Source organism: Carcharodon carcharias, chromosome 20 (genome assembly GCF_017639515.1).
Source record: "Carcharodon carcharias isolate sCarCar2 chromosome 20, sCarCar2.pri, whole genome shotgun sequence".
Classification (NCBI taxonomy): Eukaryota; Metazoa; Chordata; class Chondrichthyes; order Lamniformes; family Lamnidae; genus Carcharodon; species Carcharodon carcharias.
In genome coordinates, this window is record NC_054486.1 from 73167230 (window position 1) to 73182505 (window position 15276).

At 42.8% G+C, this 15276-nt stretch overlaps 1 protein-coding gene across 6 annotated transcripts in view; it reads right to left on the reverse strand.

Annotated features, from left to right (window-relative positions):
• Positions 1–6195: 6195 nt before the first annotated feature.
• Positions 6196–15276, reverse strand: part of LOC121292236 (exocyst complex component 3-like) — a 52024-nt gene continuing 42943 nt past the window's right edge. For 4 of the 6 annotated variants that reach the window (XM_041213964.1, XM_041213961.1, XM_041213960.1 and 1 more), the window contains 2 exons: positions 12188–12306; positions 6196–7288 (listed from right to left, as the gene is read on the reverse strand). In XM_041213964.1, coding sequence (XP_041069898.1) covers positions 7102–7288; positions 12188–12306 — 306 coding nt within the window. In that variant the 3' untranslated portion in view covers positions 6196–7101. The remainder of the gene's footprint in view (positions 7289–12187; positions 12307–15276) is intronic. The other 2 variants (XM_041213962.1, XM_041213963.1) reach the window with 2 other exon arrangements.

Consider the following 15276-nt stretch of genomic DNA (forward strand, 5'->3'; position numbering starts at 1 on the left):
TAAGTTAAACTGGCACCATACAAACATTGTTCCCACAACTTCTGAGCTGCACTCACATTGCTAACCTTTAAAGAAAATGGTTGCTGAAAAGTTGCTGCTTCAGTCCCTGTTGTTCCTTTAGCTTACTTCATCCAATCCCCTTATTAAACTTATTTTCTGAGAAGCTCCAGACTGTGTTCTGCCACTGCCCTTTCTGCTACTGTCTTTTCTGATGTGTTAGTCCTGTTACTGCTATCTGCTACTTAACACGTTTCTTAAAACTACTACAAAATCACACCCATGACAATGATTACCGCAAACCTCCTCAAATCTGTGCCTTCTTACATAGTGTAACAATCTCACATCCTGGTGCATGAATAGTCCATTAACATATGAAGGTGATTTCAAAAGGGAGGACCCTGGTTATCATGTCAGACACTGTAATCAAAAGTTCTCTGGGATTTGCATTTCCTAGGAATGTGGGGATACATTCAGACAGTGGCTTCAAATCTCCAGGTATTATTTACAGTTCTATAGTTTGGCCACAGGAGTTCAATGGTTAAGACAAGTCATTTAACTGGATATGCACTGACCTATTGCTGTGGTCTAATGGCTTCATTAGTTGTCTCTTGACTAGTACATTGAAAAATGTATTGTGTTCAAGTCAGGTTTCAATGTACTGTGGAATGCTCGGAGGCAAAGTTCGGCCAATTTCTGAAAATGGTCCATTACAAACGGCCTTTTTGCCATACCTTCTTTTGGGCTTTTAAATGTTGACTTCTGTTAAATGAAATGCGTTCTTGCTGAATTACTGACTACAAGTATTAGACTGCCAGTAAACAGTATTACATGTCACTGGATCAAGAATTCATTTGGTCCTTATAAATGCATTCATAAATATTTCCTCTGATATTTGTAGCAATGTTCTGTCTTGTTGAAATACTGAACAAGGATCATCTTCACAACTCCATTTGAGGTTAATATGCAAAGCAACCAGAGGGGTTGTTACTCTTATGTTGTACTCACCTTAATATAACAATCAAGATATTCTCTCTACTTCCCACCCTGCGACTTGAGGCATTTGCTCCAATGTGGGTAAAGTAGCTTTCTCAGAAGTTGCAAGAGTTTCAAACATACTGCAGATCTCATTAAACAGAACATAACTAATGATACTTGAAGCAAAATGATATTCAGAATTTTTGAAATCAATCCTTTAATACTGTGATCTTGCAAGTATATTTTTATCTGCATACCAATTTAAAAAAAAAACCAAGGATCACACTACTTATATGTTGTTAATGAGGATCACTCAGGACATGCAACCCTAGTAGGAAAACATGAATTAAAAATACTGCGGTTTGGTGAAGGATCTGCAAAAAACAGCAGTACAAATCAGACAAAAGAAATGGGCAGGGCCTCCATTCCCACAATACATAACTTGCAAGTGACATTCTTCCAATGAGCAACATGCCAGAAGTACAGTATATACTTACAAACACTAAGGGTGGAATTGTCCCAGATTTGCATCAAGTGTGGTAGTGGGTGGTAAAACGATGTTTTATCCAGCAGCTGGGATGGCAGATTTTCATGCCATATTGTCCCAAACCCACCACATTATTTATGTATTCCCGGGAAACATGCCATTTCCACAGTGGGTGGGCTCTCATTTGCCCGCCCACCATCACCTCGCCGCTTCAACACACTGGGCGTTATATTTAAAGCCCAGCCACGCACACATCTGTGCTTCCAGCCCACGACTGCTGTAGAGAAGACATCCACGAATGGTACAAAGACTGCAATCCCCCGGTTTAATGACGCATCACTGGAATGCCATTTGGACGCCATGTAGGCCCACCGTGATGTCTTCTACCCCGGCTCTGGCTGCAGGATGGGCAGCAGCAACACCAATCCAGTATGGCAGACAGTAGCATCAGTGGTCAGTTCCAATGCTGTATAGAAGAGATTGGCCATCCAATGCAGATACAGAATGAATGATCTCACCTGTGCAGCCAGGGTATGGCACCCATCACATCACCCTAAACTCTCACATTCAAGCCCATCACACATTCACTGGCATCTCACTCACTGCCAGCTCAAGGGCCATCACCACCCACTCTCACACACCTCTTACAATACATAACTTCACATCTGGTGGTTTCATCTTAACTCTCACTATCTTGAGGCCACTTGTACAGCTCAACATGTGCCCCCACATACCCTGGCTTACCCTCCTTCCCCAGTACAGGTCTTTACCTGCAGCCTCTTCTCTTGCCTAAGGCCACTTCCCCCCCTTCCCCAAGCAAGCCCTAGCCCTGCAGCCATTGAAAAGCTAGCCACATATGGCTGATTTAGTAGGCAGAGACCTGCCCGTGAGCCCTCCCTAAAAGTGATGTGGTGCTGCCTGTGAAGCTTGGTGCTGATGACTGTGAGTGCTAATCGAAGCAAAGTAAGCAAACAAACCTTGAAACCCTGAGCAAAGTATGGCCTGCCAAGTGCACGCCGCTTATTTGCTGTTGTGAAACGCTTTGGTGTGTTTTCCCGCCAACGTGGGTGGACAATCCGAGGGGTGTGCGCAGGGATGAGTCTGGTGGGCTGGCCTTATTATATGCTGATGTATTACAATAAGGTTCCTGATGTCTGATTGCAGGAAACGTGGCCTGCCATCGGTGGGCGGAGCAGACGATCGCAAGCTGGTTTCATGCTGTCATGAAACCAATTTTTGGCCTTCTTGCCATATTGTTTGCTCATGCCACCGAACATGCCCAACGCCAACAGGCATGGAAAATCCCAGCCTAAAATTCTGTGGCTGCCGAAAATCTGAAATATTAACAGAAAATGCTGGAAAACACGTAGGAAGTCAGGCATTGAGAGAGGAACAAATGTAATGTTTCAGGTTGATGAAGAGCCTGGGTATTTCCAGCTTGTTTTTATTACAGTATATGATTTTTTGTTAAGCTCTTTGAATGAAATTTTCTTGGTGTAATTGCATTTGTAATCTTGGTGAAGATGTTCAAGAATTCTACAGTTATTGTAAACACAGTTGTATCACCTACATACTTGGCAAATTTGGATATTGCTTTGAAAAGTTAGCTTCAGTTGACTGTGCCAGACTACAGAGGAAAGCATCTCTAAACTGTGTCTTCAAGTGGGGAAAATACTGGTTCATGACTAGTTCATGACTTCAACTATGCAACAGTCAAGAGTTATGTCTTTAGATTCTCATACTGAATACTTCCCTTGGATTCAGCATCACCACCCACTTCTGTAAGTGGACTTTGCATTTCCCAATAATTAGAGTGTGTATTCATTTGCTCAATATTTGGGTAAATGCAGCATGATGCCAGGATCAAAATAAAAAGAGAATGTTTGTCACAATGTCTTCCATAACCAAAAAAAATGTCAGGCTATAAATTAGCAGAAAAATGTATCTATCATTAAACAGCTGAATGAACTATATTCTGCACAAGCAGTACATTTACAGTAATTACGAACTAGACTATTTTCTTTAATGTCTATATAACAGACATTTCAGCTGTGCTGTCACCATAAAGTAGTTTCTTGAAACATGATTGCTCACGTTTTCTGTGTTAAAATGTTATCATTGAGCCACTGACTTTGGCTAGCCATTCTGCTGGCTTCGGAATGATTGCTGCTTGGGATGAACTCAGCAGATGACCTGAGACTGAAGCGGGGATGGAAGCATTTTTTTACACAAGGAATAGAAGACGAATGGAATTCTCTCCCCGTAAAGCCTGTGAATGCAGGATTATTTGAAATTTTCAAACAGATTTACAGGTATTTGTTAGGTAATGGATATGAGTAGAAAAGTTAGTTAAAGAGATCAACCATGATTTATAGAATGAGGGAGGTGCTGAATATAGCCTACTCCTGTTTTTAAGCCTTCTATTCTTCTATCTCTGTAAACTCCTCCCATTCTACAGCTCGCCCAAATGTTCTATTTCTCTGAATCTGTCCTTTTGCTCATCCTCCTGCTTCTTTCCCTAATGGCAGCCTTGCCATCAATCATCTAGGTTCTATACTCTAGAATCTTCCTCCGAATCCCTTTGCTTCTTCACATCTGTCCCTTGCCTTCTTTACATCTGTCCCTTACCATAAGACTCTTCCTAAAACCCATCTCCTTAACCAACCATTATTCCTGATAATATTTCCTTTGTTTCAGCATTCATTTCTTTGAACACACCTCTGTGAAGTGCCTTGAGAAATTTTTCAGTGTTAAAGAAACTGTAGAAATGCATGGTGGCGTTAGATGCTGGTACATACAGCACTGAAATTCATTCAAATAGTCACTTGGTAGTACAGAACTTGAGTACTGCTGAAAGAAAGACATGTCTTAGCTTTTCGTCTTGCACTCAGGATGCTAGCAAGATTACCAACATAAGGGGAAAGCAACAATTTATACTATATGTGAAGAGACTGCTGATTGGTTGGCAAGTGGCATTGCCATGGAGAAAGCACCAGTGATGGTGACTGAAAGTTAACTGCCAAGCATTTGTTCAAAACTCTTGGAAACTTGTGGTTTTATTCTCTTAGTGTCTTGGATCTCAAATTTTGTCTACTTTAAACAAAAATTTACTAGTTCCTAGTAAACCAGATTGTACCAAAAACTTTGGAGTCTGCTCTTAGAAGTGCTTAATATTGGGCACAACAGCTTCCATTTAAAGTTGGGTGAAAACAACTTGTAATCTCAAAAAGAAATATCGAGCACACTTCCACTGCTTCACTCCCATTTCTTCCCATCAAGATTTGTATCCCCAATTATAAATGCAAAGTGTTGTTTAAGATGAATTATCTGAGGTCAATTAATCCAAGGTTTTCTTGGATTTTATTTTTCCACATCACTAAAGTATAATAATTTTCATAATATCATTGTGACTTATTGTAAAAGTAGGTTAATAGTGGGGTTTGGATAGTTTCTGTGAGTGTGTGTGGGATTTAATTGAATTGGAGGCAGCTGCTCTGGAGGTTTGGAAACATCAAAAGAAATTAGGTACAGAGGGGTTTGAAATGCTAAATACGTCAAAATGGCTGGTCTTAGAACATGAGGAGAATTTGCATTTTTAGATAAATTGGGGCAGTTTGAATTTTGAAGAGATAGTCGGATGTTTACATCTAACAGGAGAAGCTAGGCCAAGCAGTGTGTTTATTTTTCAGAAAGGTAACTGACAATATTAGCACCATGGAAAGTTTTATATTATGAGAAAGTGCGTTTTCAAGGACATACAGAACAATGGAATTTACAGATTAAAAGAGAGAAAACGTATATACGGGAGAATGAAAGGCTATGGAGACAGGCCTGGTGACATCCAGCAAAACATCCTCAGAAACGCCTCCAGCCATTTCTGCATGGGTAGAAATTTTGGGTCGGCAGGCGGCCGTGATCGGCAGGCCCAGGAGCGTCCGGGGAACGGGCCGCTGACCACGATTGGCCCCCGACTGGGATTTCATTCTGGTTGGCCAATTAACGGCTAGCCAGTTTGCAAGTCGCGCTGAAAGGCTCAGCACTGCCGGGGTGGGAGGAGGGCGAGCGCTGAAGTCAGCGTGGGCGCGGGGGAGTGCGGAATGAAAGCTCCCCGAAGGCAGGGAGCTGACAAATTTAAAATCAATAGAAGCAGAATGTAAAATTGGGAAAAAATGTTCATGCGTCAGAATGAGACACCTCAACATACGGAGGATGAAAATTTTTTCAAAACATTTTAATCTTTTTTTAAAGTTAATCATGGAAACCTCATCCCACCCTTGGGTGAGGTTTCCCCAAAAATGCAAAGGCCGCCTGGCAGATTTGCCCGCCCACTATCCATTATGTTGGACGAGCAGTGAAAAATCAACATCAGTTGCTATTTTAATGGCCTCAGTAGGCCTCTTAATTTTCAGTGGGTGTGCTGCCAACTCTCACATGCATGTGTTTGCTGACAGAAATATCGTGCAAGTATGTGATGACGTCGGGACGCTCGCCCGATGTCATTGCGTGCTATTTCACGCTTCAGCATGTTGGGCGCGTGCCCGCACACTGAGCAGAAAATTCTACCCCTCAAGTCTGTTGCATCCAGCCCTTAAATGTGAAAATTGTGCAGGCCTTTTTTTTTTTTACTTTAAAGTCTAGTTTGGACTGTTGCCTTACAAGGGGTGCATTTGGGAGTCAGCTTAGGTCAGAATTTTAGTATTGACTATAGTATTAAGTAACTGGAATCTTACGTATGTGTTTGACATCTTTTCTTTTATTGATAAATATTTTAATTTAGTTTAAAAAGAATCTCTACAGGTCTCGGTGGATTTATTACTTCTGAATTCAACGCACACATTTCAAAATAAACACAAATTGTAAAATCGTTGCGATAGCGGGATCAAGTTTCCCTCATGGAATTGATCTGCCTGCCATGTCATAACACACAAAAGTACCTGTTTCTAGGCTAGCCCCATAACCTTCTCAGCAGATGCGCTTAATAATATTGGATCAGAAATGGTTTACAATTCCTCTTAAAGGAGGAGACACCTCATATTTTGAGCATCCAGGAAGGACAGCAATATTAATATAGATTTCAACTGGGAATATGTATTTTCTGTGCCTTAAAAAAATTGAGGCACTTGAAATTTGGGAAGACATATTTCAGGAAGCCTTAAGGTACGTGAGCAAAAGCAGGACATAATCATTGCATGGCTGTAATTTTGTTTGTACCTACCTTCACCTGCAGACACTAGAAAGGCTATGATTTTCACTTGGATACTTTCTACTTTCTCTGCTACCTGATGGAATTCATTATTAAAGAATCTCAGAGTCCCAAGTATTTAAGTTCTGCTTTTCAACGAAACTGACACTCTGTCATCAGTATATGTAGCCATCGTGAGTACAATAATTAAAACACATTGATATTATCAGGTCTTTAGGACCAATAGCAAATATAAGTGTGGACAATGGGCATATTAAGGGATTTTCTAAGTTATAAAAATGTGTCGACTTATTTAAGAATTGTATCACTTTGCAAATGGTAAAAGTAATTTTTGTAGCCGTTATATATTGGAGATAACTTAAATTACAATGTTATGCTCAAGGATGCTTGGAATATTCAAGATAGATCCATTAAATTTATGGATATAATTTTGACTTTAAGTAAATAAAGGCATGCAGCCCAGCGGCGCAGGGACAGCAATCTGTTCAAACAGCAAATGGCGGGATTCTGGTACTGAGCCTTCTGGATCTTTTCTCAGTTGGTTGAAAAACTTAATTAGGTTGATTTTCTTTCTCCCTCTAGAGATCCCACGGAAATAAAGAAGGGCTGAAACATGCTCTTCGCTGTAAATTAGAGGGAACACCAAAAATTAGGAGAATCTATACATAAACTATGGCAAACAAAAAAAATTTACAGCTTGGCTGAAAATACATTTATCAAGGTACAAAGGGTAACAGTTCAAAGGAAATTCAAGGTGATGGCAGCGGAAGTAGTAAAGGAAGCTAAGTTGGAGTGGGATAAGAATTGGGTGGAGCAAACACCTGAAAGGAGGAGCTGAAAGGTGGCATAGAGATGAGCAAGGATAAGGGTAAGTCAAAAGAGAAGCCTATCATGGGAAGAGGGGAGGAGGTGGCGTAGTGGTAATATCACTAGACTAGTAATCCAGAGGCCCAAGCAAATGGTCTGGGAATATGGGTTCAAATCTCACCATGGCAGCTGGTGGAATTTAAATTCAATTAATAAATCTGAAATTAAAAGCTACTCTCAGTAAGGTCGATCTTGAAACCATTGTTGATTGTCGTAAAAACCTAATGCCCTTTAGGGAAGAAAATCTGTAGCCCTTACCTGGTCTGGCCTACAGGTGACTCCAAACCCAAAGCACTGTGGTTGACTCCTGAAATGACCTAGCAAGCCACTCAGTTGTATCAAACTGAGTCAATAAGGAGTGAAACTGGATGGACCACCTGACATCATTTAGTCACCAAAAATGACAATGGCAAAGTCTTCCTTAGTAACATCTGGGGGCTTGTGCCAAAATTCCTAGTCAAGCAACAGCCTGACAGAGTTATATTCACTGAATCATACCTTACAGACAATGTCTCAGACACCATCACCATTATCTCTGGGTAAATCCTGTCCCAATGACAGGACAGACCCACCAGAGGTGCAGGCACAGTGGTATACAGGTTAGAGGGAGTTGTCCTGCGAGTTATCAACATTAACTCTGGGCCTCATGAAGTTCAGGGCATCAGGTCAAACATGGGCAAGGAAACCTCCTACTGATTACCACCTACTGCTCCAATCCCTTCAGCTGATGAATCAGTATTCTTCCACGTTGAACGTCACTTGGAAGAAGGGTGGTAAGGGCACAGAATGTACCCTGAGCGGGGGACTTCAATGTCTATTGCTAAGAGTGGCTAGGTAGCACCATTACTGATTGAGCTGGTAGAGTCCTAAAGGTCACAGCTGCTAGACTGGTTCTTTGGCAGGTGGTGAGGGACCAACAAGTGGGAAAAACCTACTTGGCTCAATGCAAACTGGAGGAACATCACCTCATCTTCTGACCAGGCACTTTACAGTCTTCTGGAGTTAATATTGAGTTCAACTATTTCAGATCATGAACTCTCTTCTCCATCCCCACCCCCTTTCCAATCCCCTTTTCCCAATAATTTATCATTTTTTACAAATATATTTTTCTTTTCCCACCTATTTTTAAATTTATTTCAATCTATTGTTTCATCTCCACCTTTTAGCCCATTTCGATCCCTTCCCCCCACCCTACCCCCACTAGGGCTATCTGCTACTAGCTTGTCCTGCTTGCTACCATTAATGTCCCCATTAGCATATCCTTTAGATAATATCACGACCGTCAAGACCCCTTTGTCCATTTGTCTATGACATCTTCGGCAGTCTCTTCTTGGCCTCCACCTATAACTGGCCCCCTATCCAGCTCTACCTGTCCCACCCACGTCTACCGGCTTATATTTCATCTCATTTCTATATTTTTTAGTTCTGATGAAGGGTCATACGGACTCGAAACGTCAACTGTATCCCTCTCCGCAGATGCTGTCAGACCTGCTGAGTTTTTCCAGGTATTTTTGTTTTTGTTCTACTTGGCCTCATCCTTACCACCTACCCATCGCAGAGTCATCTGTCCATGACAATATTGGTAGGAGTGACTACCGCACTCTCCTTGCAGAGATGACATCATGTCTTCACACTGAGGATACCATCCATTGAGCATGGTGGCAGTGCCAAGCAACACAAAAGGATATATTCGGAACAGATCTAGCAACTCAGGACTTGGTATCCATGAGGTGCTGGGTCATCAGCAGCAGCAGAATTGTACTGAGCCACAACCTGTAATCTCATGGGCTTCACTCTATCATAACCATCAAGCGAGGGGGCCAACCCTGGGTCAAAGAAGATTGCAGGAGAGCATGTCAAGAGCAAAACAGGTCATAGCCAAAAATGAGGTGCCAACCTGGTGAAGCTACAACACAAGACTGCACAAGGGGAGCAAAGTGCAATAGACAGAGCTAACCAATTCCACAAGTAATGAATCAGGTCAAAGGTCTGCAATCCTGCCACATCCATTCATGAATGGTGGTGAGTAATTAAACAACTAACCGAGGAATGTGTCATCGTAAATATCCCCATATCTGTGCAAAAGACAAGACTGAAGCATTTTTATCCATCTTCTGCCAGAAGTGCCCATGGATGATCCATCTTTGCCCTTGCCTTCACACTGAGGATACTCTCCATTGTGCTAAATGGGAACAGATTTTGAACAGATCTAGCAATTCAAAACTGGGCATCTATGAGGCACCATGAGTCATCATCAGCAGCAGAATTATATTCAACCACAATCCGTAACCTCATGGCCCTGAATATCCCTCATTCTACTACTGCCATCTAGCCAGGAGATCAGCCACAGTTCAATGAAGAGTGCAGGAGGGCATGCCAGGAGCAGCACCAGACATACCTAAAAATGAGATGTCAATCTGGTAAAGCTACAACACAGGACTACTTGCATGCCAAGCTGAGGAAGCAGCATGCGATAGACAGAGCCAAGCATCCCACAGCTAATGGATCAGATCTAAGTTCTGCATTCCTATCACATTCAGTCGTGAATGGTGGTGGACAATTTAATAACCAACAGGAGGAGAAGGCTCCACAAATATCCACATTATCAATGATGGGGTAGCCCCAACACATCAGTGCAAAAGACAAGGCTGAAGCATTTGCAACCATCTTCAGCTAGAAGTGCTGAGTTGATGACCCATCTCAACATTCTCCTGTGATGCCCAGCATTGTAGATACCAGTGATTCACTCCATGTGATATCATGAAACAGCTGAAGGCACTGCATACTGCAAAAGCTATGGACCTTGATGACATTCTGACAGTAGTCCTAAAGACTTGTGCTCCAGAAATAGCCGTGTTCCAGTACTGTATAACACTGGCATCTAGCCAGCAATGTGGAAAATTGCCCAGGCATGTTCTGTCCACAAAAACACGGCCAATTACCACTCCATCAGTCTATTCTTGATCATCAGCAAAATTATGGAAAGGATTGTTGACAGTGCTATCAAGTGACACTTACTTAGCAATAGCCTGCTCATTGATGTTCAATTTGGGTTCTGCCAGGGTCACTTGACTCCTAACAGTCTTGGTCCAAACATGGACAAAAGTGCTGAACTATGAGGTGAGGTGAGAGCCTTTGCTGCTTTCGACATCAAGGCAATATTTGATCGAGTGTGGCATCAAGGAGCCCTAGTAAAACTGATATCAATGGAAATCAGGGGGGAAACTCTCCACTGGCTGAAGTTATATCTAGCACAGAGGAAGATGGTTGTGGTTGTTGAAGGTCAATCATCTCAGTCCCAGGTCATCACTGCAGGAGTTCCTCAGGGTAGTGTCCTAGGCTCAACCTTCTTCAGCTGCTTCATCAATGGTCTTCTCTCCATCATTAGATTATAAGTGGGGATGTTCGCTGATGATTGCACAATGTTTGACATCACTCATGACTCCTCAGGTACTGAAGCGTATCCATATGCAGCAAGACCTGGACAACAATCAGGCCCAGGCTGACAAGTGGCAAGTAACATTTGCACCACACAAGTGCCAGGCAATGACCATCTCCAACAAGAGAGACTCTAAGTTCTCCCTTTGACATTCAATGGCATTACACATAGCTGAATCCTTCACTATCAACATTCTGGGTGTGATTATTGACCAGAAACTGAACTGGACTAGCCATATAAATACTGTGGTTACAAGATCAGATCAGAGTCTGGGAATTCTGTGGCGAGGAACTCACCTCCTGTCTCCCCAAAACCTGTCCACCATCTACAAGCCACGAGTCAAGAGTGTGATCGAACACTCTCCACTTGCCCCGATGAGTGAAGCTCCAACAACACTCAAGAAGCTCGACACCATCCAGCACAAAGCAGCTTGCTTGACTAGCACCGCATTCATCAGGTTAAACATTCATTCCCTCCACTACTGGTGTACAGTGGCAACAGTCTGTATCATCTACGAGATACACTTCAGCAACTCACCAAGGTTGCTTTGCCAGCATCTTCCAAACTTGTCTTTTTCGATGGTAGAATTGCAAGGGCAGCAACACCACTAACTGCAAGTTCCCCTCCAAACCACACATCATCCTGGCTTGGAATTATATTGAAATTCCTTCAGTGTTGCTGGATCAAAATCCTGGAACCTCCTTCCTAACAGCACTGTGGGTGTACCTACGCCACATGGGCTGCAGCAGTTTATGAAGGCAGCTCACCACCACCTTCTCAAGGGCAATTAGGGATGGATGTTAAATTCTGGCCTGGCTGGTGATGCCCACATCCCATGAAAGAACAAGTGAAGAAAAAGAGAGAAAAGTATTGGGCTCAGGTTCAGCGCAGCAGCCAAAATCACATGCAAAGGAAGTTCAGGCTACGTGACAGAGATTAGGTGCAGTGTTAATAACCAGAGGGCAGGGAGCAGACAACATGAAACCTTACCTATATGTGAATGTTTATGATTAATTATTTATTAACAAAAATGATCATAAATAATTTAAACAAATGTAAAATTGATGTCCATGCATCAAACATGTGCCTAAATTCTCAATATAAACTTTCAGCATACAAACTTCCATGTTGAGAGAGCTAAAGACAAAGAAATCATTAAATACCCTCAAGTCTTAAAAGCATATAAAGATGAATGGTACTAAGCAGACCAATTTACCCAATATCTGGAAAGTCCATATGTAATTTGTTCAGTTTTGTCTCAAGTTCATTTTTTTTTGAACCAATAAAATCAGACAAATCTTGAGTTACCGGAAAAAGCCACAAAGCAGTACTGCCCTGGAAAATAAAAGGTTTAGTTCACACATCCACACCTTAAAATTTATTACTTGTACTGATGCACTCTATAAGCAATTTTAAAATATTTGGCTTCTATCACACAGCTACTGATGATACTAAAACTTACAAGGCAGTAATTTATACGTTTCTGAATCAACATGACAAATATCTATACTTTTAGAATCAGCTTTTTACCAGAAGTTGTCACGTGACTACTATGCTTTTTAGCTGATTGAATCATTTCCAAAAATAGTTATTTTATTCTGAGGAAGTATATTTATATATTTGTTCACTTCCTAACAACTCACTTGTTACTGTATTGTAATGATCAAATCTGCAAAGATTTCCCTATTTTCCTTTAGTTGTCTGATACATTCTTTTGGAATTTCAGACAGATGTCTTTGAAGAGTCAATATTCGCTTGGGGTCTCTAAAAGCATGTTAATATTTTGCAAGGAGTTCCCCAAACAAAAAATGTTCGTAAACTACACCTTTCATCAGGTTTGGCTAAATTTAGGAGTGGTTTAATTTCAAAAATTAAAGGAACAATCAGATATACAAAACTAGCAAATTGTAAATAAGGCTAGAGTTTAGAACAGTATGAATATGTGAGCTAAATACAGGTTAGATTATTTAAAGCACTGTTTATTAATTACTTCATAATGCAGCTAACTGAATATCAATAGCCATCATAAATTCCTGGAAAAACTCAGCAGGTCTGACAGCATCTGCGGAGAGGAATACAGTTGATGTTTCGAGTCCAAATGACTCTTCATCTGAACTAAAAAAGAGAAACGAGGTGAAATATAAGCTGGTAGAGGAGGGTGGGACAGGTAGAGCTGGATAGGGGGCCAATGATAGGTGGAGGCAAAGAAGAGATTGCCAAAGATGTCATAGACAAAAGGACAAAGGGGTGTTGACGGTGGTGATGTTATCGAAGGGATATGCTAATGGGGACATTAAGGGTAGCAAGCAGGACAAGCTAGTGGCAGATAGCCCTAGTGGGGGGTAGGGTGGGGGAAAGAGATCGAAATGGGCTAAAAGGTGGAGAAAAAACAATAGATCAAAATAAATTTAAAAATAGGTGGGAAAAGAAATATATATATTTTTTAAATGATAAATTATTGGAAAAAGGGGGATTGGAAAGGGGGTGGGGATGGAGGAGAGAGTTCATGATCTGAAATTGTTGAATTCAATATTAAGTCTGGAAGGCTGTTAAGTGCCTAGTCGGAAGATGAGGTGCTGTTCCTCCAGTTTGCATTGAGCTTCACTGGAACACTGCAGCAGGCCAAGGACGGACATGTGGGCATGAGAGCAGGGTGGTATGTTGAAATGGCAAGTGACAGGGAGGTCTGGGTCATGCTTGCGGACAGACCAAAGGTGTTCGACAAAGCGGTCACCCAGTCTGCGTTTGGTCTCTCCAATGTAGAGACCACATTGGGAGCAGTGAATGCAGTAGACTAAATTGAGGGAAGTGCAAGTGAAGTGCTGCTTCACTTGAAAGGAGAGTTTGGGCCCTTGGACGGTGAGGAGGAGGGAAGTAAAGGGGCAGGTGTTGCATCTTCTGCGGTTGCATGGAAAGGTGCCGTGGGAGGGGGTTGAGGTGTGGGGGGTGATGGAGGAGTGGACCAGGGTGTCCCAGAGGGAATGATCACTGCGGAAAGCCACCAGGGGGTGAAGGAATGATGTGTTTGGTGGTGGCATCATGCTGGAGTTGGCGGAAATGGCAGAGGATGATCCTTTGAACACGGAGGCTGGTGGGGTGATAAGTGAGGACAAGGGGGACCCTATCATGGTTCTTGGAGGGAGAGAAAGGTGTGAGGGCAGATGCGCGGGGGAGAGGCTGGACACGGTTGAGGGCCCTGTCAACCACCATGGGTGGAAAACCTCGGTTAAGGAAGAAGGAAGACATGTCAGAGGAACGGTTGTTGAAGGTAGCATCATCAGAACAGATGGAACAGAGGCGAAGGAACTGAGAGGATGGGATGGAGTCCTTACAGGAAGTGGAGTGTGAGGAGCTGTAGTCAAGGTAGCTGTGGGAGGCGATAGGCTTGTAATGAATATTGGTGGACAGTCTATCACCAGAAATTGAGACTGAGAGGTCAAGCAAGGGAAGGGAAGTGTCAGTGATGGACCATGTGAAAATGATGGAGGGGTGGAAATAGGAGGCAAAATTAATAAATATTTCCAGATCCAGACGAGAGCACGGAGCAGCATCGAAGCAGTCATTGATGTACCGGAGAAAGAGTTTTGGGAGGGGGCCTGAGTAGGACTGGAACAAGGAATGTTCTACATACCCCATAAAGAGACAGGCATAACTGGGGCCCATGCGGGTACCCATAGCCACACCTTTTATTTTATTTCTGGTGATAGACTGTCCACCAATATTCATTACAAGCCTATCGACTCCCATAGCTACCTCAACTACAATTCCTCACACTTCCTGTAAGGACTCCATCCCATTCTCTCAGTTCCTTCGCCTCCGTCGCATCCGTTCTGATGATGCCACTTTCAAAAACAGTTCCTCTGACATGTCTGCCTTCTTCCTTAACCGAGGTTTTCCACCCACGGTGGTTGATAGGGCCCTCAACCGTGTCCGGCCCATCTCCCGTGCATCAACTTTCACGCCTTCCTCTCCCTCCCAGATCCATGATAGGGTTCCCCTTGTCCTCACTTATCACTCCACCAGCCTCTGCATTCAAAGGATCATCCTCCGCTATTTCCACCAACTCCAGCATAATGCCACCACCAAACACATCTCCTCTTCACCCCCCCGGCGGCTTTCCGCAGGGATCATTCCCTCTGGGACACCCTGGTCCACTCCTGCATTACCCCCTACACTTCAACCCCCTCCCATGGCACCTTCCCATGCAACTGCAGAAGGTGCAACACCTGCCCCTTTACTTCCCTCCTCCTCACTGTCCAGGGGCCCAAACACTCCTTTCAAGTGAAGCAGCACTTCACTTGCACT